The sequence below is a fragment of the Hermetia illucens genome, chromosome 4 (genome assembly GCF_905115235.1).
Source record: "Hermetia illucens chromosome 4, iHerIll2.2.curated.20191125, whole genome shotgun sequence".
Classification (NCBI taxonomy): domain Eukaryota; kingdom Metazoa; phylum Arthropoda; class Insecta; order Diptera; family Stratiomyidae; genus Hermetia; species Hermetia illucens.
In genome coordinates, this window is record NC_051852.1 from 119,638,296 (window position 1) to 119,666,158 (window position 27,863).

General features: G+C 42.7%; 1 protein-coding gene across 1 annotated transcript; it reads left to right on the forward strand.

The window, feature by feature from the left end:
- Positions 1–1,747: 1,747 nt before the first annotated feature.
- Positions 1,748–26,210, forward strand: LOC119656123 (facilitated trehalose transporter Tret1-like). Its single transcript, XM_038062450.1, has 8 exons — positions 1,748–2,029; positions 10,829–11,061; positions 11,144–11,274; positions 24,877–25,069; positions 25,127–25,277; positions 25,332–25,546; positions 25,600–25,866; positions 25,966–26,210. The coding sequence occupies exons 1-8, from the start codon at positions 1,984–1,986 to the stop codon at positions 26,128–26,130; spliced, it is 1,401 nt and encodes a 466-aa protein (XP_037918378.1). The 5' UTR covers positions 1,748–1,983; the 3' UTR covers positions 26,131–26,210.
- The last annotated feature ends 1,653 nt before the right edge of the window (positions 26,211–27,863 follow it).

The following is a 27,863-nucleotide window of genomic DNA, read 5'->3' on the forward strand; positions in this document are numbered from 1 at the left end:
AGGCGTTTTGAGCGAAACAGTATTTGTAAGCTCAAGTAGGCTCTATTGGCTACCAACAACCGTGCGCGGATTCATGGTAATGCCTGGTATAAATTTTCAACGGTCTCAAAGTTGTAGTTTCCTATCTTTATTGTTTGTGTTGGGCCAGTGCGATTTGATGTTGTTCGTTTTTTTGTTTTTGGCGCTGCCGCTGCTATCATATACTTCGTCTTGCCTTCATTGATGTGCAGTCCGAGATCTCGCGCCGCCTGCTCGATCTGTACATCTCAGGTTGTTCTTCTGATAATGTCAATATCGTCAGCATAGGCCAGTAGTTGGGTGGATTTGAAGAGGATGCTGCCTCTCGCCTTCACATCAGCATCGCGAATCATTTCCTCCAGGGCCAGGTTAAAGAGGACACATGATAGGGCATCTCCTTGTACTAGACCGTTGTTGATGCTGAATGGTCTCGAGAGTGATCCTGCTGCTTTTACATGGACTCGCACATTGGTGAGGGAGACGTGAAGATGGAGATAGGGTTTGGTTGTGGAGCTGTTGGTGTTGGTTTAGCAGGCGTTTCACAGGTTTTATCGTGGGTAAAAATCCATAGTAACACATTCCAAGGGGATCTTTTAAAATAACTATCTTTTAAATAACTAGCTATTAGTAACATTGAGGTTTGCGAATAAGCAACTGTTTTCATATCATCTTTTTACTTCACTCAGTGTAAATAGGGGATATTATGAAATTATTAAATTATAATGAGTTGAGGAGTCAAATTGGATCGGACCAAAGTCTAAATTGTTGAATTCAGTTTAAAAAAATGTGGAAAATTTCGCATTTCGTTTGAGAAAAGCTTAAATTGTGCCCAGATATCGGAAACTATATTAATTTTTGATGAACTTTTAAAATTGCATTACTTCTGCTTTTTATAAGGCCGTTATCGCTGATAAGCGAACTTCACTGACACTGAAGAAATAAATAGATGTCACTAAGCAATCTTCTCATTTCGGCTAGATGTCGGGCTAAACCTTCTATTTCTTCGTTTATTTAGTATTTCGATCTTTGAAATAAACTGATATTAAAATGCGATGACCCTCACCAACTGAAACAGCTAAACTGACGGTTTATCGAAGAAGTAAACGGAAAATTTTCCTTTACTTTAACGAAAGTATGACCTCAATTGTTAATTTTATTCAGCAAATTAAGTTTAGTTGCTTGTCTGTTCCATGGTATTCAGTTTGGTGGCCAGCACAGCACCTGGTATACGAGCCAGCATCATGTGATTCGGGCATTAGTATTCCTTACTTGTTGTATCGATTAACGTAGCAGATGTTTTTTGTATTCTGTGTTCTTCAAAGTTTCTGTTTTTGAGTTTGGTGTCCGTGGTCACAGTCAAAGTATTTATGAAAAAGATTGCTTAAAGTACTGAAGTTATTGGTTCTTTGAACTCCAACATATGCCACAAGCAAATTTGAATAATCAAATAATTAGTCATAACAACCTTTTTAAGTATGTTAGAAATTTTCAAGACACGTACATAATTCCTTGCCTTGCAGTATTAATATTGTATCTGAAGAAACTTTGGAAGCGGATTTCCCAGGACCCCCAGGACCTCTCAGTTCTAAACAAAATATTGAAGAAAGTTCCCCTAATCTCCGCACGTAAACGAATCAGCTGACGTTGCAACATATCTTACCCTTTATTTAGACAATTACTTTCCAAAAATAAAATTTCACGAGAGTATTTTATTCTTAAACATTTATTTAATTTTAGATAGATAAAATAAATACGAGATCGAGAGTTTGACTGGGCGAGCTTATATAAAGCGCCAGATTAATTACTGTGGTCAGTGGTTTGTCGCTCGTAATTCAAATTGATAGTAACCGAGAAGTGGGATGTAGTGAGTCGTTGCGGTTAATTACTGAATCATAGCTTCTTTGAAATCAAGGTAACATCCTAAGATCCTTTTAAACACTTCGGATATCATAAGTGTCCTGCAAGATGACGAGAAACACCTCGAAGTACCAATGCTATGCCACGGTGTGCGGTTAGTATGAATAATTGATATTAATGTAGTTTAGGCAAATTGCCAATTATACGCCTCGGAAACTAATTTCAAATGTTTAAAATGCTATTGGATATAATGTGAATATTGTGAATGTGCCTAAAAATATGAAGTCTATGCATAAAGTGGAACAACTGTGCTTCAGAAGATTCCATGTAATTGGCTTCTCCAGCTTCTGAGTAATCCTCGCATAATTGGTTTCTAAACTATCTTTAAGCTATTACTCGTGTATTTGCCTTCGCTGGCCAGGAGGTAGGACCACTCAAGGTACAATGGAAACAGCTTGGTCCTGGCCGTAAACTAGGTATTCAGTACTTTGAGGATGAATTTCGCATGAATGCATCTCACTAATAAACTTGTTGTCCATCTATGTGGAATGTGTAGTAAATCGTTGGATATTGCGATTTTGACTCCATAGATTTACCTTGAAATTTTATCCTACATTCCGGCGAAGTTCATTTTCGTTAAAACAACTAAACTTTCGAACTAGATGAATGGAAAATTGGTAATTGGTGGGAAGTAATTTACGATGTAGCTTATAGTCCTGATAAGATAAACATTCTCTAACTGGAAAATTTTCCATCATATGAAGATCAACATTTAGATTCAATTCTACAGAATTCGAGCAGAGTCTAGTTGACTGTTCAACTGCCGTTCAATTCGGCTAATATCGCTATAGTTCTGTAGTGCTTTGCATAAAATTGATTTGAATATTAGGACAAGGATGATGACGGTTGAAAAAGGAAAAATAAACGACGATCGAGAACGAGTTTAAAGCCAGTTTAGAAGCACCACTTGTATGGGAAACGTGTTCAAATTTTATTTCCAGCATTTGCAATTCCTCGCAAAATATATCAATTTGTGGGTTAGAAGTTGAAGTTTTTCAGCTTTTTTATGGCGTTTTCAAACCTTATTGCTGGGGATTCATCGAATGTCGGGAAACGAAATTTTAGCATTGCCGACTTGTGTGTGTGTGTATGTGTATTTGAGGTGGGGGACAAGCATAGCCTCTGGCCACTCCCACCGTAGTGGCTGATTGTACTCGACTCCTCTGTCTAGCGAAATATCCCAGATGCGTTCATGTATCCCAGCATGTCCGTTCGTGGATGTGATGCTACCCATCGCAACTGGAGGACATCACCACTGAAGATCTGATGTCTGATGCGTCCACAGTCGGGGCATTCACATAGAAAATGCTCCGTGGATCCCGCCTGCTCATTACAGGAGCGGCACATTACATCTCGTACTATTGTTATTCTTAACATATGTCCAGCTAGTGAATTATGGCCAGTCAGAATGCCTAAAACACTTCCGCAAGTCTTCCTGCTTTTCGACAAGGTCAATTTTGAAGTATGCTCGGCTCTGTCGGAAAAAGTTTGGTGTGTCTAGCAGCATTTAGGATCTGCCACCTGTTATTGTGGGAAGCTTGTTCTCAGTTTTTCGAGGCAGCATTAGCCAATGCTACCGATGATCCAATTGCTGGTCCCAGTCCCGGCGTTGGGTAATTTGAACCCTGTTTAGCTAAGGCATCCAGAATTTTCCTCTACACCACAGTGACCAGGTACTCAGTGCAGTTGTTTCGTATTGAATCTAGAAACATAGTTAAATCGGTTTCTATATTTCTGAACGGTTTTCGACATGATCAAATAATTACTCAACGAACTCAGTGCAGCCTGGCTATCACCGCAGAGTACAATGGGCCTGCACTTTAACCGCTTGTTAATCTCGCTAATCAATGAGTGCAGTTGCAGTTTTATTAGCCATTAAACCCCATAGAGTTTTCTACTTTTTTTGGGTGACGTCGTAGCGCGCGGATATTTTTTGGAGGTTGTTTTTCGCGTTTGTTTGGTTTTTCTCCGTTGCTCGTTTTGTGCGTCTCTCTTTTGAGATTTCGGTCGTGGCGTGCTTGCGTGGTTTTTTAGCAGTTTGGTGCGGTAGTCCCGTTCTTCTCTCTGGTGTGGTTTTTTCCGTTGTGAAACCTCTTTGTTTGGCGTGGTGAAGTTCCGTTAACCGCATGTTTTTTGCAGTAGATTTTACCGTTAATGTAAGGGCCTATGAGGCTTTCTCCAAGGTAACTGTTGATAATCTGATTCCAGCCTGCCTTAATTCTGTTTTTGATGCTGGTGTCCTAAGGAATTTTAAGAGAGAAACAAGTCGGAATACCGGAAGCTCGTGCTTCGGATATAAAGGTTTTGTGTTCATCTTATGTAAGAAATTTCAACGCATATTTTTCTATCCGTATTTAGCTACAAATCCAACATAATCCTTCATATTTTTCCAAACTATGGGACATACGTACATATTACAGCCATAGATATTACGCTCACGCTAAACAAACAAACTGCCTATTTCCGAATACTGTACACATATATGCACGGATATAAATTGATCGTACCCATATTTCGGATTTACTTCTTATATCTATTTGAATTAGGCACTACCTACAAAGTTCATTAGCACGCATATATTATATACCTACATGCACACATGTCTGGCTGGCAAATAATTAAAAAAACTAAAACAAAATAATTCTCTGCGACCCAATTCACAAGAACTTATTTCGTTGTGGTATTGACGAATTGATATGTGATGATGACGTCATGCAGGTTGTAGAGTGCACGAAATTCACAAAAAATTGTAAAGTTTCACCTCCTATAACTTTGTTAATAATAATTGGATTTTCTTCAAATTTGACCAAATTGTGCATTATGTTCTTCATTACACGCATGCCGAATTTTGTACTTCTGGGATGAACATAAGAGGGGTGCCGGGTAAATTTCTAAAATGTGGAAATATACTATTATTAACTTTATTTGTGCAGATGTCGGAACCGGATATATTTTGAGGCCTAGATTTCGTAGAGATGCACCACTGTGATTTTTTTCAGATTTTTCGGTTGGATAGGTTCTGAGAACGAGACCTGTTACACTTTTTGGGGGTCATATTTTGAGCGCTCACTCCTCCATGTTTCACCTAATATCAAATATTGCACCAGTTTCGAAAAGTACTAATTGGGGCCTTTCATTTGATACCCCACATGGCTACATTCTGCGAAAAAAAAATTTGCACCCTTCATTCACATGTATGGGGAGCCCCCCCTTAAACTTAATACAAGATGGCGCCACTTACTGCATGTAAAGGGATCACCAGATTACATACTCTCACTGATTTTCGTGACAATCGGTCCAGCCGTTTCCGAATAAATCGGGTGTGACAGACAGACAGACAGACAGACAGACAGACAGACAGACAGACAGACGGACAGACGGACAGACAGACACCGTCTCGATTCTAATAAGGTTTTGTTTCACACAAAACCTTAAAAAGGTGGTTAAAGTCAAAGTGGTAGCAAATAGCCCAAAAACTAGATAGGCTTCTGATCCGACTCTAACGCCCGGACAAAGGAAGGTTTATCCAGACTGCCTTGGAGGATTTTGCTTCTTACCCAGCTTTTAAGTTTCACTCAGTGAGCCAATGGCTATTGTGGGGAATTGTATGGTGACGGATGAGTTTCCTGTCAACGCCCCAAAAACTACCAAAGTTATTACCACTAACCCTGCTGAAATCTCTGTACTTAACCCCAGCCTGAACACTGGCAACGTTTCCTGGATTTTCTGGTTTGGCAGTACAGTCCTTCTTCCCCCTCCCTTCCGGATATCCGGATATCCTTAGATATCTCACTGCGCCTGGTACGGATAATATCTCTTATCAACATGTATGCTGGTTGGCGCCGGAAACATTTCCTGTACTGCTACAGGGGCTTAACCTCACCTGGTGCAGGTTGAGTACTCCTGAAGACTGGTCTATTATTCGGGTGGTACCCATCCCAAAAAGATCAAAAGATGGATCCAAAACTTTTGACCAGTTACCACCCTATTCCTCCCATTAATGTGTTTGCCAAACTGCTTAATTCCATGATCAAGGTTCGTATCAATAATTTGATTGATGAATACAAAGTCCTGCCTAACTGATATGCCTATCTGGCTGGCAAATCTACGTCTGCTTGCATCAATGATATCCTCTTACACATTTCGATAGCAAAAGGTAAAGGTCAGCAGGTTTTGGCTGTGGTGCGGGATGTGAAGAACGCTTATGTGAAGGTTGATCTGGTTCAGCGAGATAATGTCAAATTTCCGCTTTTCTGCTGAGATTGTTTTATGGGTGCCAAGGTTAATGTCCAATCAGCGCCTACAACTAGGGCTGAATAGCGTTCAAGTTTGAAATGGCATTCCCCAAGGATGCGTTTTAAGTCCAATGTTATTTAATAAATATACAACACCCCTGCATAATAAATGCTCTGATAGTATTGAAATCTTCCAATATGCAGACGATCATTTTGGCCACTGGAGACGATTGGGTGTCGACTACAAAATGTTTGAAAAGGCAGGTAAATGCGTTTGTTGATGAATTCCGAAGATTGGGCGCACCAATCATCACAATACCAATCTATATCCTTCAAGAGAAGCAAGGTAAGATGCCTGCTCATTAGAATTAATAATCTTACCCTTGCGCATGTCAAGTCTATCACCTTTTTAGCTAGGGTGATAACTAGGACGTGTTCGGTCAGAGACCACTTGAATTCCATTATTCTTAAAACCGTAATGGCAGGCAGGTTGATTAATTTTTCAACTAATTTGTCTGGAGGTCTGTAGCAGAGCCCAGCTGCGTGTGGCAGGGCGGTGGAGGGACTCAAATCAAGGGATTTTATCGTCTTAACGTCTGATGCTACGTTCATGGGTGGTGGGTCTACCTATGGTGTGGTTGGTCCGGATGGGACGCAAGTCTCACGTCTTTCTTTGGATGTCAGTTCGGTTTTGGCGGCTGAACTTTTTGCCGTGTTTCAGGCCACCAAGGTGGCTTTCAGGATGGGTGAGGAGAAGGTGGCTATCATTACTCTCTCCATTCTTGTAGATTACTGAAACAAGCCACGCTATCGCATCACCTGACCTCCTTTCTACGTCTTTAAAAGTTCTACGGTAGCCGGCGCATAAGGGGCACCCATTAAATGAACTCACCCATGAAGATGTTCGTAAGGATCTGGGTTCTAGGCCCACAAGTTTGATCGAATCTTCCCCTGTAGCGGTTCTGAATGCAACTCAGGAACACTCCTATAGAGAGTGGGAGAATCACTTTTTGGCGATATCACTCGTCAAAGGACCATTTTTCCGTAACATTCACGCTGCTTTACCCATTATTCAACCAAAGACTACGCGTACAGCTTCCGGGTCTCGGGTTAAGTGTAGATGGTATAATAAGTTCTTTAAACTTCAACAAATCTTTTTGAGTTGAGATCCTTGTATGATTGATATATTTCTTTAAGGAGTTTCAGTTTCATCGCGGCATGGCATTTCCTACCATCCACGTTCTGTTTCTTGCATTGATCTATCATTATCCCTCGGCGTTCCAATGGTTCGCAATGGTTAGTAGAGTCGCGGAGAAGTACCTGATCTACACGGTGTCAGACACCTTTAAACTACCGAGCAGCCTCTATGTGTTCATGCGTCAAGTTGCTACCGGCTTTCTTCCGGGCCGTTCATATGGAAGGAGCAAAGAACCTTTTAGTTCACTCGAAGGAGTACTGAATTTTGGTTTTCCGGACCTCAACCACCCACTTAAGTATTATCAACTCAATAACGACTAAACATTCATAACCCTAAAACATTAATGACTAATACCTGTTAAGCTTGCAACACGTGTCCAGTCTGTTCGGGTAGGCTTTGCCACTTACTTGTTTGCAAGTGTGTCGGCTAACTAAAAGGGAATCAAACTTAATAAAGTTGTATTTAGCTGTCTTTGGCCATAAACGGTAGTGTGTTTCTGGCAACATAGGCTAAGTGCTTCCATCAGTCCTGTTGGTTCACTTCGTGAGTAGTATCAGGTCTAGTTTTGATTGTTAGCTTGCCAGGTCCAAGGGACAAACAAAAAATGACAATAACACTTCAGTCTGAAAAACCGTTGCATATTGTCCTAAAGGAAAAGTTCCTGAACCCTGTTCTATTTTTGTGCGATCTGTGTAGAACACTGCCGTATATCCCAACACGCATCCTTGTGAGACTTCCCAGTTTCCTCTTTCTTTCAAGATAATTTCATATCTACTGCCAATGTAATGGAGATCCGAGAATCGGAAGGTATTGTTGAACTGGATTCAGTTTTGCCAATAACTCTTCCAATGCTCTGTGCCCCCATGCCCATTGTTTTCCGATAGATCTAAGCTAATTAGTCTATGAGCTGCCCTCATATCAGTGCTTTGAATAAACATATCCATGGGCTGCAAATTGAGTAATGCATATAAAGCTGAACTAGATCTCGTGCTTAGGGCTCCGGCAATACCCAGACACACAGCGTTTTGTATTGTGGCTAGTTTACAGCGAAGACATTTTTGTCTCACCTGAATTCACCACACTACGGACGTATAAGCAATTGTCATACCAATGATAATTATCATCTTTGAACTTTTTGAGTACTCACGTGGATGATGCCGGAGATAATAATTGCGTTTGGACGAGTTCACATTTTTGCGTACTTTGCGGATTTTCAGTCGGTGCTCTTAGTCTACCCGTTATCAGATGGCTTGGGTTGTACTGTGTTTTCCGAAACTTGTAGTTTGGGCATCTGGTTTCTGAATCCTTAGTTTCGTTCTCTTTTTCCGGATACGGCAAAGTTTCATTTGGAGGGGTGGTGATACTGATAAGGAAGTTGGTTTCAACTCTCCTTGGAAGCTCGGTCTTCCCTCTGCAGTCTGTTATAAAGGACTCTAATAGCCCTCACCGTGTTCGTGTTGTTCATGGCTTGGCACGTGTCGTTTATGCACTCGATAAATTTGGATAGTTAACTATGTTTACCCTGAACCGAAGTGAAGGGTAATGACTCCCGGTCAGGGCTGTTCGGTTTTGTTATTCATATTCTCGTTGAGCTCATATTTCGTTTGAACAGCTTTTTCTAGATGGAAATAGGCGCAGGAATTTTGATGAGTCAACATGATTTGCCCACAGACAACATTACGGTCTGACGCTCCAATCCAGATATGTTTTGCATTCGATAACTCTATTCCTCTGATTTGGGCTGACGGAAGTACGTATTGGTTCCGTTTGTCTCTTGTCTCTTGTCTCTATATTTTTTCTTAGAAGGTTGTTGAATAGCACACACTTAAATTGAAACCATTTTAGGCCAGTGGAACCAACAACCTAAAGTTTTGCCAGCTCTCCATAGGCACTTAGGGGGTGATTGTGAGGGCGGGTAATCACCTCGGTTATTTTACCTGCACAAAAACTCATCTGGAAGTTTTGTGGAATTTTCCTTTATAGGTGCTACCAATCTTGCATCTGAGTGTGCTACTCGTTGTCCTCGTTTGATTCCAAAGCACCCATGTCGTGTGGTAATTACATACGAGGGGGGCATTAGGTATTGGTTGCCTTTCCGATGCATTGTATGGATATCAATGCAATTTTAAGGACCCACAAAGAAACGCTTAAAAACTTTTAACTGCCTTTCCTATTATCAGACCCTCCTGCTCAGTCACCGTATAGTTTTTTTCAGCGTGAGTAAACTTCATCGATATGCAGAACCCTCCTCTCCATTTTCCTTTTTTCGAAGTAGCCCATCACAAATGCCATATTCACTTGCTCGCAATGGATGGCAATTGTATATTAAAGTCTGGACTTCGTAGATCCAATTCAGATGAAGGATTAGCTTTCAATATATAAACCGTCGGATAGGTTTGTCGTTGTGGTTCTTAATTCAAGGCTGTCTTGGCCTTTATCCCTGGTCCAAAGTAATCTTTCAGAACAAGACCTTCAAATCCAAGCTACTGCTAATGAATTTAGGATTCAAAAGACTACTGAAGATTCCCCTGACCAAAGGCAGCAGATAAGCGCCTTTGACTTGCGCTATTCACGGGAGAGACGAAAAAGTATCACTGCTTGATAGGCTTTTGGCCTCCGACGTTGCACCAAGGTATATCCTTTGGATTAAAAACCGAATGATGTTATTTTCCAAGTTTAGCTCTATCATGTAATGTGATGTCAGCTGACTCATGGTCGAGTGTGGAATCGCTCTTTCTATCGACAGTTCCGAGATCAATTATTTCCAAAACCTGTTTTGAGAAACTAACAAATCTAAAAATTTGAAGAAAATAATGGTGATCCGTGGACATGACATCTGCTCAAATTAAATTAATATTATATTTTCCGGTTTCCCGACTTGTTTTTACTAGGGAAAGCGTACACTATTATTTCCAATGGGAGCAAAATTTTAAACAATCTAAATAACTGGAAGGTTTTGGTCGATCAGGTGTGGTCATACCTAATTTATCCTCTGCCAAGTGTCTGGTGACATATGCTTGTTCGCCGGTTTGTTAGCTGTTTCATTTAGATGGAACGGATGTTAGATACTTTAGGTTTTTACATGTTATTTAGTAACTTTAACGTGTGTTAAAAAAAATGCAGTAAAACTTACATTCTGTTGAGCTTTATAAATCAAAACTTCACTGATATCCCATACAAATGACTAAGTCATGGGAAATGCCGATGGATTGATCCTCATCTAGCTTGTTGACGAAAAAGTGAGGCGAATTGTAGGGAATAGATAGCGTGGGAGACCAAAAAAGATTGTTCTTTTATAATATTCTACTTTTCCAGTTTTAAGCCTGCCTTTCCTATTATATTTGCGTTGAAGACGGAATCCATAGTTAAGACACCCGAAGTCTCTATATTTGATTTCTTGATTTCTTCTGTTTTTGTTTATCTTTCCCCCAAACCTCATAAATTGTATCTTTTCTTTCAGTTAATCTTTTGACGATTTGCTTTGGAGCATTTATTGGATGGCCATCAGCAGCTCTCTTACTGTTACAGTCAAAAGATTCGCCTCTGGAAGGAGGCCCACTTACAACGTCTGAAGTATCATGGGTAGGATCAGTAATATGTATTGGCGCGCTTTGTGGTACTCTCCTTTTTGGTTGGACGTCCGACAGATTCGGCCGAAAAATTTCCATGCTTGTTGCTGTTATTCCTCAGTTGGTAAGGAGTTGCTTTGAACTCTAATCCAAGTTCACAAACAATTTAACTCCTTTGCTAATCCGAAAATTATTTCTGTTTTCAGTTGAGTTGGCTGTTCATTGTGTTCGCAAAAAATTTCTTGCATTTGATCATCTCACGTGTAATGGGAGGAATCTCTGCTGGCGCGATTTTTATCTTAGTACCTTTATATGTTAACGAGATATCAGAAGACAGGTAATTGTGTTTTTTTTTCATAGCTTGGTCCTTCCGTTTAAAATCTGGGAGAGAGGAATACATCATTTGTTAAAAATCTCTTTCCTCGGCTCTGAGGGCTGCATTGATTGAAATTTATGTTGATTCAGAGAAAAAATTTTAGAAAGCCAGTACAGTGGATGCGCAAACTTTCACATTTTTGCCGTCTGATGTGCAACTGAAAAGGACGCTGATGAAAAATGATCTTCTGCGTCTGTCTTGTATCCAGTTACTTTCAAGAAGATTACAAGAAATATGAATGGTTATCAACTATATCGATTTAAACAGTCTTGCATAGACAAAATCAAGGAAGTCATCCAAATTTCTCCGGCTGTATATTCTGTCCTATTGAAAATACTGCTTATGCAATGTGAGACAGTAAAGTTTCAAAGGGGAATTAGCAGTCTTAAACTCGTGAGGGGCTCGAGAACCCGGTCCCGCCCCAATTCGAAAGGCTGAGGGCAAGTAACATCTTGACCACCATTCTGCGAGGAATTTTGGTATTTCCATCATAGGTTTAGAAACCCTGATCAACAAAGTATAGGGAGAGGTGTCGTATGGGTGCTGCAACTAAAAATTGATTTCTTAGACTGTGGAGTAGTATCTTGAAGAATGATTCCACCGAGCTGCTGCGAAACAAGAGGTATCGTATGCTTGATTAGATACTGCTCAGAAGAGTGGTGAAACTTATGGCTAAACGGTTTCGCTAGAAGATATCCTTAGTCGGATAGAGCAGACGTTCTTCCGGAAGTCAAGTGGTAAATCCTATTGCCCAGAGACAGCTGCACAAAAGGCGACACAGTCATCAAAAGGCGGTAGTAAAACCCTAATATAAAGCTCTACTAGGTGGAAATCGTTGGCGCCTCCTACTCTAATAAATCTAGAACCCGAGCGTACCTCCATGAGAATTTCACATTTGCTATCTTCGGAAATTTCAATAGACTCAACCTTCTCAGAGATAATTTTGAGCCTATCATAAACCATTATGGAATATCAATATCACCATTAGGAGTGTTCATTGTGAGCTAGTATAGGGAGCATGTTGCGCTGGATATAATAAGACCTCCAAAGTAAAGCAATGCGTTAAGCTATTCTTGTAAAGAAAAACTGTAAAAGAGCCACTGCTAAAACTATGGCCCGAGTGGTGTGCGAACACTGGATAGTACGTTCCGGCGATCTTAACTGGAGCACAAGGAATTTGAAATGACAGCTAATCCTGAAATTATTTCGGGTTCATTAGGACAATTCCTTACCCAACGACTACAAGAGAAGAATTGGTAGATGTATAAGGCCCAAAATTCGTGTTGACCTCTGATTGCGGAAAGAAAATCGGGTGGGTTTCCAAACAAATGAAATGTCCTTCTCAATCCAGTCGCGACATAAATAAATTCCATAGAAGTATAGTTGCGATGACGCCAGTGTAGTGAACAGTATTAGTGCTTTAAGTATGTGTGAGTGTATCGCGATCGAAGTGTCGAAGTATGTCAACAACGACAATATTTCCAGAGTCAGAATCAAGACACGATTGTGATGACACTATCATGGACAAACTTGGTGTAAATTAGGAAAGGTTCCCGACAAGAACATGTTCGTGTAGGAGCTGGGCCGGGGACTGCCCGATCAATTTAGGTGGATCGAGCTTGAAGACATCCACCAGTTCACCGCCGCGTAGGCTCATCAGCAGCCGTAGGGATCATAAGTTCATTAGACATCGCAACCAGGGCAGTTACTGTAAATGCAACGATGAAGATGGGCACAGCACCGTGAAAGCAACAACAGATATCTTGGAAATAGATAAGTGCTGCATTTTGTCCAATGGTGATTGGAGAACGTATAGAGATTGTAGAATCCATAGAGGAATGAGAAATTCTCTGGCAATAATTTTCAATCTTTGTAACTGTGAAGTTTCTGGTTAAGAATAAGCAGATTTTCCTCAAAAACAAAGAGGACTACTCCACTAACAAGGACCCTTCCGGAAAGAGCAGAACTATTTACTTATACCCTATATACTCATCGCAGAAAACAATGTCTCTGATAATTCGTTGCGTTGATCGTACCTACTTCACACAAAAGAGTGATGAGGACCTAAGGCACTTCCGAAACCACAAACACTATCCAGTTGTCAATTCACTGCAGCAATCCAGTAAGCATGCTGGAACGCAATCTCAATTACCTACGGCGAAGGTAGATATTCCCGGCAGTATTTCTATCTGAAGGATGATTTCCACCCTGTCGCCTGTTTAATATAGAATTAAACCCATATGCAGAGAAATGCGTAAAGTCATCCCACGGTTTAGCAAACATGCTGTCACAAAGATTTCCCTCCCGAAAAGCAGACTTCCTTGTGAACCATCTTCTCAAAACGCATGATTTTTCACATCGCCTGCTTTATCAAAGTTTTCAAGCTGAAATTAATGCATTAATCGTCTCCGTCAAATCTTATCCACTGTGTCTCCCAATCATAGTGGATTTTCTCAACACCTTTTCCTCAACCAGATTTCTTGACTCGATTTCACTAATCAACTTTTTCTGACAACGAAATTTTGTTATTTACTCTCCGAACTTCCAATTCGTCAGCTTCACAGGTCACTCGGTTCAATACGCTCTTCTTATTCTTAAAAACGATGACTCGTTCGGGGCCAATTACAAAGTAGCTTCGTGCTACAGTACCTATTTGCCTACAAACTAAAAAAACTCCATTAAGTTTCACTTGCACCTCTGTAAGCTAACCTTTAGCTTCCTAGGTAGGCAGTAATTCAAAAAAGTTGACTGACGGTTTCGTCCAGGGCAGAGGCAACTCATCAGATGCATCAGATCTCTGCCCTGGGAGCAGCGTGACCGGAAGTAACGACAGATGGTAATCGCTCCATTTATATGTAATCGCAAACACGGAATGAGTACAAATTATTTTGAAGTTGACTCTTATTTTGCAAATCCTGATATTTCGGGAACCACTTGTTCTCTTCATCAGTGCTAACAAGGAGGACTAGGAAAAACAAGTTTTATTATTTCAAGCAACTTATTTCCTCTCTTGCGGTCCTCGGACTCCTCTTTCTCGGGTTCGTCATCAAGTAGGTGTGGACACAAGATTCCCAGCATTCTCAACAAAAATAGGCAATAATCTCAAGTAAAATCTCAGCAGCAGCTATCGACGCCATAAAATAATTTTGCGCGAGACCCACGATCACTCTGTCTTTTCCGAAGCTCTTGCTTGGCTATTTGAGGTCAATATCCCACAGACAGCTTCCAACCGCACTCCAATCAAAAAATTTCTGTTGCTGATGACTTCATCATTTACATCTCGTTGGAGGATATTGTACATTGTCTTTGAACGAACTTTACAGGGAACTTTATCAAGTGGAAACTTGACCTTAATTTTTGAAAATATCGGATAATCGTCCTTCTTGAAAACAGAATGAAGATTATTCTGGAAATGACTTTTGACACCAAGAACCTATTGCTGAAAATCTAGTCAATTCCTGTCTCCACCGTTAAGCAAGTCAACAAGGCATTAACCTGTGTAAAGGGCGCCTTCAGGTCATTACAAACCATCAACCGGCCCAACAAACTAACCTCACAAAACGTCAAAATTTTCCGCTATAAGCAGTGAAATATACCTTTGATCACTTTTGGGTTTTCGTTTCGCAACAAACAAAGATAAATCCTCTGGCATTATATCGACATATATAAAATTGACGATGGTGCGAAGAACATCCCCAATCAGGTATCTTATGATTCTACCCCTCCAACCGACTCACATTGATGTTTTCATGACTATAATAGATACTCGATGTCTGTTACACTTCAACCCGCCGAGTGCATGGGGATTGAAAACGGCTAGGAAAATTCCTCCACAAAAATCAATTCTCGCAATTCTTCATTCCTTATATTTGTGACAATCGCCTATTCGAAAGGGAAGGTAGTGTAGTTCCTTATACAGGTCAGCATTGTCATGCCCGAAATGTCCTCTTATTTAAACAAAACGCGTTGTTAAATTACATCATAACAACGATTGGAGTTTTTTTTTTATTCTTTCCTGCAAGGTCGTACATTTTCTTCATCTTAGCTTTATTAGCTTAAGTTCCTTACGTTAGACTTTAGATTAAGTTCTCCGTTAGATTAAGCATATTTCAAATGTAATGTCAACTATTTATGAATAAACTGTTGTTTTGAGGAGAAAAAAATGTTGTCTTGCGTTGGCATTTAGCAAAGACAAGGGACATCAGAAAGTAACAGAAGGATGAAATGTATTCTATTGGGACCTCATCTACTTCAAACTCTCAAACTCAAAAACTCAAACTTGAAGAGTATTTCTTGATAAAACTCAATCATCCCTTATCAGGGCTATAAAATGAATAAATCATTAAGCGCGCATCTTATATCAGGGGATTAGGGTTATCTCAAGGGGGAATTACTCACTGGCAAAAGGTTGCTCCAGTTTCCACTATGATCACTAGTGATTATAAATATGAGGTTCGCTGACTGTTGTTCGGTGAATCATTGGGTTCGAGTGTTTATGTAAATTCATGTAAAATATAAAGCACTAAACATATTATGAAGGGAAAACGTTAGGAAGGCGCCGTTAGCCGATTAATTCATCTACGCCCTTCTCTGCTGCAACGGTTTTCAACAAGCTGGACGTGTGTGCAAAAGGGTTCAAGGGTTAGATAGGCTTCGATTTTAAACCTTGCGGCACCCAAATACTTCATTAACTGACATTTCCATTGGAGTAGGGTTCATCTTTGTGATAGGAGTGATAACTACCCAACGGACCGTCACTTTGGAGATCACCACAGATCTAAATCAACTATTCTGTATACATGGAATATGCAAGGATAATTGATGACTCAAAAAAGAGTATCTGCTAGTTTGTGCTCTTACTCTCTTTGCTTAGTGAATTTGAAGTGCAATAGTTTTTGCCTTTCGACCCATAACAATGTTGCCTTGGCCTTCGGTGTTTTGTCCAAAGTCTGGAAATGTAAGCACTTCAATACTAATATCTAGTTGTTATATGGTTGCCAATTACTCTTAAATTGGAAGGGCTGAAGTGAGTTTCACTACCTTTCGGCCCTTCCCAAGAAGATTCCATTCCTCCTCCACTGTTCTGTGCCATGTGTTTCTGAGGCGATGCACTTGTCAGTTATCCTTTGGATTGCATGGCATAGCTCGCAGTGGAGTTGTCGCCTTTTCTTAATGTGTGCGCTACTGTCACTGCCACTTGCGTCTGATCAACACGTCTTTGGGTATCTGTTCCATTGCCGATCAGGTTTTTCGTTCGAAATTGTATCTTATCAAAACACCAGGATAACACGCGTAGACAAATATTGATGAAGGCTTGGAGGTTTTCAATGACAATGGAGGTCACCTTCCATGTGCTACCCCCATGTAATAGCACAAAAAACATTTGCAAGAAACGCTTCAATTTGATGTTAGCGTTGAAATATTTGCATTTCCAGATTTTCAACAAAACTATGAAATCGAATTCAGTGTAATACAGCCACTGAAATCAAGATCGGTGCCACCATTCGGCAGAAACAACGAAATATACAAACTGTTCAATGCTTTCGATGTTCTGCCCACTAGTACAAATGGGAGAAGTGTGATCACCCGTCAGACAAGGTCCATGACTCGGTTAGGAAGTAAGACGAGGTTACATGTATGCCAACTGTGTTTAATAAATGATAAATAGACCACAAGTATCGTACCAGCTTTGCTTGAGCTTTCGGCAGTAAATAAATTTGGTAACCTAAGTTCCTCGCCGATGAATAAGGTAATCGAGCAGCATCGGCGCACACCATCTACAAGGCCATCCGAGGGATGTAAATATAACTTAGCTACTTCGTTGAGATTAAGTCTTCTATTAACAAATCAAGAAGAACCATCGGCTCCTTTTCCTTTTCTGCCAGCAAATACATAAGGGAATCGAACAAAACCGAGGGACGAGGTGCATTCTATTGGGATGTCATCTTATTTTGCATATTTTCATCGGTTTTTATGAGTGTTACGAAATGGACACGAAACTAAGCTCACATCGTATTGTGGCGCGGCAGGATCTGCAGCATTCGAAATTTATTTCGGATGTTGCGGATGCGGACGGGTAGATGGCGCTGAACGTGGAAACTCTCCACTCACGCGTTTTCAGAACGCACCGGGGAAGTGGAGAGCCAGCGGTAAAAAAGTGCCGTTGGTTGGGACAGTAAGGACCGCATGGAAATAAGTCGGTCTCTTCTGTTCCCAACCGCGACACGGAACACTTCAGCGCGATCATTAAAAAAATATTATAATCAAAAAAGGCTCCATCGGTCAGTCTCCTACAAGTGCGGAAAAAGACTATTACTAAAGTTGTTCGTTATTTTCTTATACCGTTTTTGATATTAAGACTGAATGTACAGAGACTGAATTGGAAGTGTTATTTCATTGATTTGATATTATATCTAGTCATAAATATGTTGACATTTAAAATTTTTATTACAAAAGTGGTGACCCCGATAAAGAACAAGTAACAAATTATCCGCCATCGCCGCCATTGGTGAAGTTCTATTGACGACAAAATTCGTCCGAGCAACACGGCAGAAATAGAACTTTCAAACGCCTTTCACACACCGGACCAGCCATCATTGCCACGAGATTCCGACAATCTTTGCAGGAAATACTATCCGCGCTTCAGAAGTGTTCCCAATGTGTGTGTGCGGATTAAGGGCGTAAAAATCTGACGACGTTCGTCAACAAAAAGAAAGTGTCGACGAGATCTCCACATTGAATTCCTGTAAACGCCAGACATTTTTGCTTATCGCTTTGAATTGTGGCTGTGTCGCTCGCAGCTGTTCCGAGTCCGTGCCCAGCCCGCGATCAGGTTCAGAGCAATTGGGCGCTGCAGCGTTCGGAAAGGATAAGTTAAACAACCGCCCGGTCTCCTCGCCGTCAGTGGCCGCGTCATTGCCGTCGTCATTGTGCAGCAAACGGACGTCCCCAGGAACTACACTGTTGGAAGCCGCCGAAGTATCTAGAGCAGCAGAGTTCTACATCATCAGCATCGACATCTCTAACAACCTGACCGCCAACACTTTCATCATCATCATCATCGTCGTCCTCGTCTCTTCAGACATAGCCACCATCGTTGCCACCGCAGACGCCGTAGCCACCGCTACCACAGCGGACAATTAGGTCATTTACTAAATTACTATTTACTACTATACTACATTTACTACTATTTGCTAAATTAAGTGATTTCGTGCATACATTGTTACAACAAATTAATTTAAATAAAAAAAAAAACGGAAATCAATAAAATTAAAGCCGCTGCAAGAGACGGCGTTGAGGTGTTTCAAGTCGCAAGTTCTCTGTTTTCCCGGTGTTTTTGGTCTGCGCTGGAGAGCGTCCGCTTCGGTCGTCGTTTTCTTTTTTCTCGTTTCGTGCGTGCATTTGTGGGTACGGCCTGCCGTGTCGGTGTAAATTTCACCGCGTTTCAGTATAAACTCACCGCGTCTGCATCACAATCTCGTACTTCTCGGTAGGAAAATGTCGTTTGACAATAAAGACGCGGCAGGCCCATCGGACCCACAAGTGACCGCCCTCGCCGTACGCGTTCCTCCGTTTTGGCGTCGGAACCCCGAGCTGTGGTTCGTGCATTTGGAAGCACAGTTCCAAATGTCCGGTATCACATCGGACGCGACCCGTTTCAACTACGCGGTGGTCGGCCTGGACGAAGAGTCCATACTTCTGGTGTCCGACGTGGTGAAGTCGGCATCGTACGCTCAGCTCAAGAGCGAGTTGATCAGGCGCCTGTCGGCAAGCGAGTCGGCAAAATTAGACCACTTGCTGGCGGGTTTAACGTTGGGTGATCGAACTCCCAGCCAATTGCTTCGTGAAATGAGGCAATTGGGTGGGAGCAAGATCGGCGACGACCTGATCAAGTCGCTCTGGCTGCGTCGGCTCCCGGAGGGCACCCAGGCGATCCTAGCCTGCGTCTCCGGTTCCTTGGAGGAACTAGCAGCAACGGCCGATCAAGTACAGGAGGTGTACGTTCGCCCAACCATAGCGGCCGTTCAACCACCGTCGGATGAGGTCGGCGACTTACGGCGCGAGATCGCGGCCTTAACTGCCAGCGTGGCCGAAATGCGGGCGACGTTGGACGCTCAGCGTTCGAGTGCCAGGCCGCGAGCTCGCTCACGGTCTGCCACACGAAAAGGGCGTTCGGGTAGCAGGTCGTCAAGACAGCCTGCGGACCAGGGTATTTGCTGGTATCATCGTAACTTCGGAGATAAAGCGACAAGATGTACGCTACCTTGCAAATTCGCGCCTACCACAAAAAACTAGGTCCGCGGGGGGTCTTGGCGACGGCCACCCAGAGCGCAGCGCCACGTCGCCTAACTATTTTCGACCCCCTCAGCAGGCGCAACTACCTCGTCGACACGGGTGCGGAGGTTTCGGTTCTTCCCGTACCCCAGCATCATCGACTATATCCACAACCCCTCAAACTGGCGGCAGCAAATTCATCCCGCATCAATACATACGGGTACAGGCAAGTGAACGTGAGTCTTGGCTTGCGTAGGACGTTTCCGTGGCGTTTCATCCTGGCGGATGTCAGCTTCCCCATATTAGGCGCAGACTTCTTGTGTCACTATGGGTTGCTGGTGGACTTGCAACATAAGTCCCTTATAGACCCCACAACCAAACTAAATTCGTCGGGCCAAATGGTATCTCACGCTGACAATAACCTTTCCGTTCTTTTGGAGGACATCTCCGACTCTCGTGTTCGGACACTCCTCCAAAAGTTCAGCCAGATAACTACCGAGTGTAGTCTCTCGAAACCAGTAAAGCACAATGTGCAGCACCACATAAATACTACTGGTTCCCCGATTTTCTCAAAGGTGCGTCCTCTACCACCCCAGAAACTGGCTATCGCGCGGAAAGAATTTGAACAACTTGTTCAACAGGGTATCTGCAGGCCCTCAAACAGCTGTTGGTCTTCCCCTTTACATATGGTCCCTAAGCCAAATGGCGAATGGCGTCCCTGTGGGGATTACAGAAGGCTAAACGCACAGACTGTTCCTGACCGATATCCGATTCCACTCATCCACGACTTTGCGCATCACCTCGCGAATTGCCGCATCTTTTCGACCTTGGACTTAGCCAAGGCATACCACCAAATCCCAGTAGCTCCTGAAGACATTCCAAAGACGGCAATATGCACACCCTTTGGACTCTTCGAGTTCACCCGAATGACTTTCGGATTGTGCAATGCGGCGCAAACCTTTCAAAGGTTCATTCACTCAGTCCTGCGAAACCTCGATTTCTGTTTCGTCTATTTGGATGATGTTTTGGTCGCTTCTTCTACTGAGTCTGAGCACTTAGCCCATCTCGAGTGCATTTTTCAACGTCTCCTTGAGGCCGGTTTAGTCTTAAACGTTGAGAAGTGCAAATTCCTTCAAAAACAGGTGAGATTCCTCGGCCACTCCATTTCCTCTGAAGGAATACAGCCCGACCCAGACAAGGTGCAAGCAATAACAAGCTTCCCGCGTCCAAAAACAGTGAGGGAGTTGAGGAGGTTCTTGGGCATGCTAAACTTTTACCGTCGTTTCCTGCCCAAGGCCGCCCATCACCAGTCCGTTTTGAACGCGTACTTGTCTGGCCCCAAAACAAAAGACACACGAGAGATTGTGTGGTCTGAAGAGGCTGTCTGCGCGTTCAATAAATCCAGACAGCAACTGGCTGATGCTACACTTTTGGCATTTCCTCATCAAGATGCACCCCTAGCCGTTTTTGTTGATGCCTCTGACATCGCAGTAGGTGCTGCCCTTCACCAAAAGGTGGACCAAGTTTGGCAGCCGTTGAGCTTCTTCTCGAAGCAGTTGAATCCCGCTCAACGGAACTACAGCACCTACGATCGCGAACTGCTCGCCGCATACCTGTCCATTAAATACTTCCGTTTCTCCCTAGAAGGCAGGCCGTTCACAGTGTTCACGGACCATAAGCCTCTCACGTTCGCTTTGAAACAGAAGCCCGACAAAGCGTCCCCTCGTCAGCTTCGACACCTGAGCTTCATAAGCCAGTTCACGTCAGACATCCAGCACGTGTCCGGGAAGGACAACATTGTTGCTGACGCTTTGTCTCGTGTCTCCGAAGTTAACATCCCCGCCTCACTCGATTTCTCGGCTATTGCCAAGGCGCAAGTGGATGACGCAGCACTTCAGAGCCTCAGGTCCAACCCCAAATACAAACTTCGGGAGTTGCCCATCTTCGGCTCAAACCTCTCGCTCTGCTGCGAAGACTCGGAAAAGGGACCTCGGCCATACATTCCGGCCACATTTCGCAAGGAAGTGTTCCACGCAGTTCACGACTTGGCGCATCCCGGCATCAGGACAACAAACCGGTTAGTCACCGGAAAATACTTCTGGCCCTCCATGAACAAGGATATCAATTCCTGGGCCAGAGAGTGCATCGCATGCCAGAAGTGTAAAGTCTCCAGGCATGTAAGGAAAGAAGTGGGCTCATTCCCCCGCACTACCAAGCGTTTCCACACCATACACCTCGACATAATAGGGCCTTTGCGAGACTCGCACGGTTACAAGTATTGCCTCACAATCATCGACAGGTTCACGCGGTGGCCTGAGGCAATACCTCTGAAAGACATTACGGCGCAATCTTGTGCCGAAGCCCTCTGCCGAGAGTGGATACCTCGCTTTGGCGTCCCTGCAGTGATCATCACTGACCAGGGAATGCAATTTGAGTCCACCCTTTTCTCCGAGTTAGGCAAACTCCTGGGTTTTAAACGCCAGCGGACTACTGCATACCACCCGCAGTCCAATGGGATGCTAGAACGTTGGCACCGGACGCTGAAAGCCGCCATTATGGCACGCGACGACCCGTCCTGGACTCAAGTCTTGCCTCTCGTCCTACTCGGCCTTCGAACAACCCGCCGAGAGGAATTTGCTGCCAGCCCCGCGGAGCTGGTTTACGGGGAGAACCCAAGACTCCCAAGCGATCCGGTCTTCGACAAGAGATCGGGTCTCACGGAGTCGGGGTTGGTGCGTCTGCTGAGGGACAATCTCCGACGCATCAAAGCGCCACCGCCCACTCGACACTCGTCCATACCTGCTTGTTCGCCCAAGGAACTGGACACGTGCACGCACGTGCTGATCAGGACGGATGCCGTCCGGAAGCCGCTGCAGCCTCCATATGAGGGCCCGTACCGCGTTCTCGAGAGGGGAGAACATTTCTTCCAGCTCGAGATCGGTGGTCACAAAAAGGCGGTCTCTTTGGCCAGGCTGAAACCCGTGTGCGCCCCGAAGCAACGTCGTGTCCGCTTTGTGGATTAACGGCGAACGAAGTTCGGGGATCCGTCGCCGAAACCCCCTAGGTTTCGTCTGGGGGCGGAGTGATGTGGCGCGGCAGGATCTGCAGCATTCGAAATTTATTTCGGATGTTGCGGATGCGGACGGGTAGATGGCGCTGAACGTGGAAACTCTCCACTCACGCGTTTTCAGAACGCACCGGGGAAGTGGAGAGCCAGCGGTAAAAAAGTGCCGTTGGTTGGGACAGTAAGGACCGCATGGAAATAAGTCGGTCTCTTCTGTTCCCAACCGCGACACGGAACACATCAGCGCGATCATTAAAAAAATATTATAATCAAAAAAGGCTCCATCGGTCAGTCTCCTACAAGTGCGGAAAAAGACTATTACTAAAGTTGCTCGTTATTTTCTTATACCGTTTTTGATATTAAGACTGAATGTACAGAGACTGAATTGGAAGTGTTATTTCATTGATTTGATATTATATCTAGTCATAAATATGTTGACATTTAAAATTTTTATTACAGTATATCTGGAGACGTGTAAGAATCACTTACTGGCGGAGAGTTTCAAGGTTCATGGTTTCTGGATATTCGCTTGCGGAATCCACGCTAGTTGATTTATTTTCGCTTTCTGTAGTTCTAATTTGAAGACCTGGCACCGCCTCGTGTCGTATCTTTTTCCCGCATGCCCGTGGTTCTTCCAGAGAAAATGGCATTCTCCAGAAACTCAAGTGCTGAAGTTTTGTGCAGGCTTGTCATACTTGTAACGTAAAGTGCTTCTGTCTTGCCCTGGGTATATTCTGGCTACATACCCATAGAAATACATTATAGATTCCTCTATGTCGTTCGTGAGTCATCACATGTAGCATTTTGTTAGGATACATTTGGGTTCGAGTCGGAGGCAACTGCTTCGCATCCAGCATGCTCTCGACTGTCTCTGAGCACGCGCTATTTTAAAAAATTATGCCGTCGGCTTAAGTCCCCCGCGTAGGGGGCTATCGTAGTGTCTTCCGGCTTGGCAGTGCGGAGCATCTCTCGAAAAAAGATCTTCCAACGTTCACTTTCATGAGAAGGATCTCTGGTAGTAGTTTGCTTCCTTGCGGTTGCTGCTATCGCGGTTGACTTCAACTTTATTCTAATGGGGTCCCTACTGTCGTTTTACAACTTACACTATTGGGGAAATCACCGGCAGCAGATCTTCGTTGTTACTCGGGCACATCTCCTGATACGTGCATGTGCATACCCATAACGCATCCACAGGGTCTTCCCTTGTCCGCACGAAGGGACGTGCCTGATGGGAGATTTGGCAACTCTACACGGGAATATGGTATGGTAACTCCTACTGTTGTCTGTTTTTATTTTAATGAGGATAGTTTAAAATACGCCACGATATCTTAAACTCTATTCCTATAGCCAGAAAAGTTAACTTACTGGCATCCATTGAAGTTATCGCTTGATCGATGAAGGTACTGGATGAAAAGATTTCGTTTGTGGTTTTGATAGTTCAAAACTCGTACTTTCATGGCTTCAACTTTGCACTGTATTATTGCAATTGTTCCCAGCAATTTTTCGTCTTAATTGGGTTAGACTGACCATGTGGCCACGTGCTTTGGTTAGCAAAGCACTTGCATTTATGTTTCCAGCAATTAGAAACGTTGCACGTATATTGTCAGTAGAAAATGGACTATCGGGAAGGTGGAGCAAGTGGTAAAAGACCAAATATGACGTAGAAGTTGGGAGAAGTGGTAAAAGACCAAATATGACGTAGAAGTTGGGATGGCATCTCCAAGAATTCACTTAGTCTGCAGATTGGACTTGGAGGAGCCGGATAACTCTTCATTGAGTGCCATTATCCAGCGGGTTCCTCCTTTTGCAAAAATCCACCTTGTAAGGCCAATATTTTTGTTTTTCTTTGTACCACAAGCAAAAATAAAAGAACTGGTTGAGATAATTTCCACGTAACATTATGGGCGCATGGTGTCTTTTTAAGACCTCTTATGTAAGACCTAATTATGCGTTGCGTTAACGTGAAGGGCTCGTAGGTATATATCAATGAGGGGTCTGGACTAGTACATTCTTACCTAAAATACTATATAAGACGTGTATGTAGTTTGTTACTTTAGATATTATATGATTTTTTTATCCTAAAAATTTCCGTCTCCAACTTGTTTCTTCTTTGTTACATCATAATTTCGGCACTGATATCATTCAGATCTTTGAGTACTTTTTAAAATACTTCTCATTACTAAAAATTATCTAAAAAAATATTAATTGTATATTTCACATTTCAGAATACGTGGCTCACTCGGGGCTTGTTTTGCCTTCTGTGCCAACATTGGAACACTGTCCGCCTACGTTTTAGGCAACTTTATGAGTTACAACACCAGCCCCTACATTTTTATAGCTCTGACGTTACTCTATTTTGTGTTATTCATATTTTTACCTGAAACACCCATTTATCTGATAAAGTCCAGGAAAGAAGAGGTAATTGATGATTACGGAAAAGACTCTCAAAGATTTTGAAAGATTAAGTTTTTTTAGGAAGCTGAACACTCTCTTCGCTACTTCAGAAATCTGAGAAAAATTTCGCAGCCTCCAGATGTCTTTAAGGCAGAAATGGAGCAAATCAAATGCGAACACATGGACGATACTACGAAGAGTGACGAAGAGCCGCTCAGCTGGAGTGATTTTTGTATGACATATTAATTAGGAGCAAATAAATTGTTATTATTGCTACTTACAACAGGTAACCCAGTGGCAAGGCGTGTTATCCTCATAGGCGTGTCGTTGATGGCTCTGAACCAATTTTGTGGAGGTTTCGCGATAATCAGTTACACAGCAACACTATTTGAGGAGTCTGGGTCATCCCTAAGTCCCAATGTTTCAGCAATCATTGTGGGAGTTATTTTGATAGTAGGATCGTATGTTTCTACTCTTCTTGTAGAGCGAGCGGGTCGAAGGGTAGAGAGGCGGACTCTGCGGAGAGAATGGTTTACAATATCTTTATGTTTCAGGTTCTATTAACAGTTTCGGCTGTGGGAACTGGTTGCGGAGAAGTTTGCCTAGGCTTGTACAGCTACTGTAAAATGCTTGGATTTAACGTTGAAGCTCTGACTTGGATTCCAATCGTAAGCTTCGCAGCTATAATATTTGTTGCATCCTTGGGTGTGTTGACATTGCCCTATGTAGTATTGGCGGAAATAGTCCCTCCGAAAATCCGTGCCATAACAGTTTCATTTTGTATGATCATGTTTTGGATATTTGCCTTTATAAGTGTTAAGGTATGATATTTTCATTAGCTGGACTCGTTTTCTACTTTCTTCTAGTGGGGGTCCCCCTGGTCACTAAAGCTTATCATGTATTCATGCTTTCACTTACAGTATGTGCCAATTCTAATGGTGTTATTCGGTATCCATGGCTGTATGTTCATATTTGCAATATGCTGCTTTGCTGGAGCTGCATTCGTTTTGATTTATCTTCCGGAGACAAAGGGAAAACGTCTAGAAACCATATTGGCAGCCATCGAGGAAAGAACTAGTAGATAAAGGACCTTTATTTATAGTATACTAATTTGTATTTAAATTTAAAATAAATGATAAGGATCCCAAGGCTATATAAATGTACATAACTATAAACGAAAGTGAGTTATTTTAATTTTGATAATTTGTTAAAATCGGTTTACAGTCTATCTGTCCGTTCGACTGTCTCTGTGTTTCTCAGAAATGGTTACTCTTATTGATACCGAATTCGGTGAAAATGTGGGCACTATGCATGCAATGAGTAACACCGTTCTACAGGGATTGTAGGGGGGGGGGGAATCCCATAGATGGAGATGAGGAATGTTAATTTTTTTTTACCGAATGTAGAAATGTGGGGAAAGGAAAGGTCTCGACTAGTAGTCGAGATATTAGTTTTGACATTGGTTGCAAAGGAGAAGAGTGCGGAGATCCGTTATGGGTCATTTATTTTAAGGATCAATTCTCAAAAACTACCCACCCTAAATATCTGAAATCGAAAATCATGCTGGTCTGTGTGCATAGTATCTAGACCTCAAAATACACCCAATTTAACTGGATCAACGATGCTATCCACATTCAAATCGTTACGTACTGTTTGCGTTAAGGATCCTTCATTTCAACTTAGTCAAGAATTTGAAGTTTTATCGTAGCCAAAAAAGGAGAGGTTTCCAATTTGCTTTACATATTACTGTATCTGCCTAGCTGCCTATCATTTTCAAAAATAATTGAAATGGTTGTTAGGATTTAATACTTCTTTTTCCAAAAGGCGCCCAATGTGGGGTGCTGTGTGATAGCTACTTTGAGTTAGGGATAGTTATCCGGATTGAGCAAAACTCTTCCAAAATCTGAAAAATTGGCGAAGTTTGACGCCGCAGGTCTGCCAACACTTAAGTACAAGTCAACAGGTCTTTGTTTCCCAAGCTCGGCAATGTGCGACAGTTCTTTGGATAATTGGACGCTTTTCGCACCAGGCGTCACACATCAATCGTGATGTTCAGGTTTCCGAGTTTACCGGCTTTGCGTTCCACTGAGCAATTGTTTTTTTTGCACAATCGGAAATATATTCTTAATACCGCACTCCTGTAGTGTATCGTTATGGTCCTGAATGAAGTTTTCTAACACGTTTCGAGGCCCAGATCCCTTGTGCCTGGAATGTCAAAACAGAAACCAGCAGTACTAATAGGTATCTTTCATTTGATACAACACATGACAATATTTGGTGAAATAATTTTCAAACGCTCCACTTGCATGTTCGGAAACTTCCCCCTCCTCAAGTTTTACGTAAAGCGGTGTAAGTTAGGGCCCTTCAGTACAATTGTTTCTAAAAAAAGTGCATATGGCAGATAGGCAGTAAACCGATTTTGATAAAGTTTTGATTTACACAAAACCCTTATGCTCCCAACAGTTCATCCAGCTGGTAATTCCCAAAGTAGTGACCCGGAGTTTCAAAGGAGAATTGCTGCGCTCAAAGTAAGTATGAATGCGGCGACAACGAGAATGCCGAAAACGTTTCAGCCCTGCAGGCATGAGTACGACTGCAACTGCGGTAAACTGCGTACCAAGCACCGAAATTTGGTTTAGAATAGTGGAGGCAAACTTTATAGGGTATAACCAATAAGACTGTATATAGGCGGCACAAATTCACCGAGAAAGCGGCACAGAATGTCAGTTTGTGGTTAATGTATTGGTGTTTGGGTATGTCGATAGCGTTTAGATGGTTTTTTTGTGCGTGTTTCCCTGTCTTGTGTGACAGCTATGCA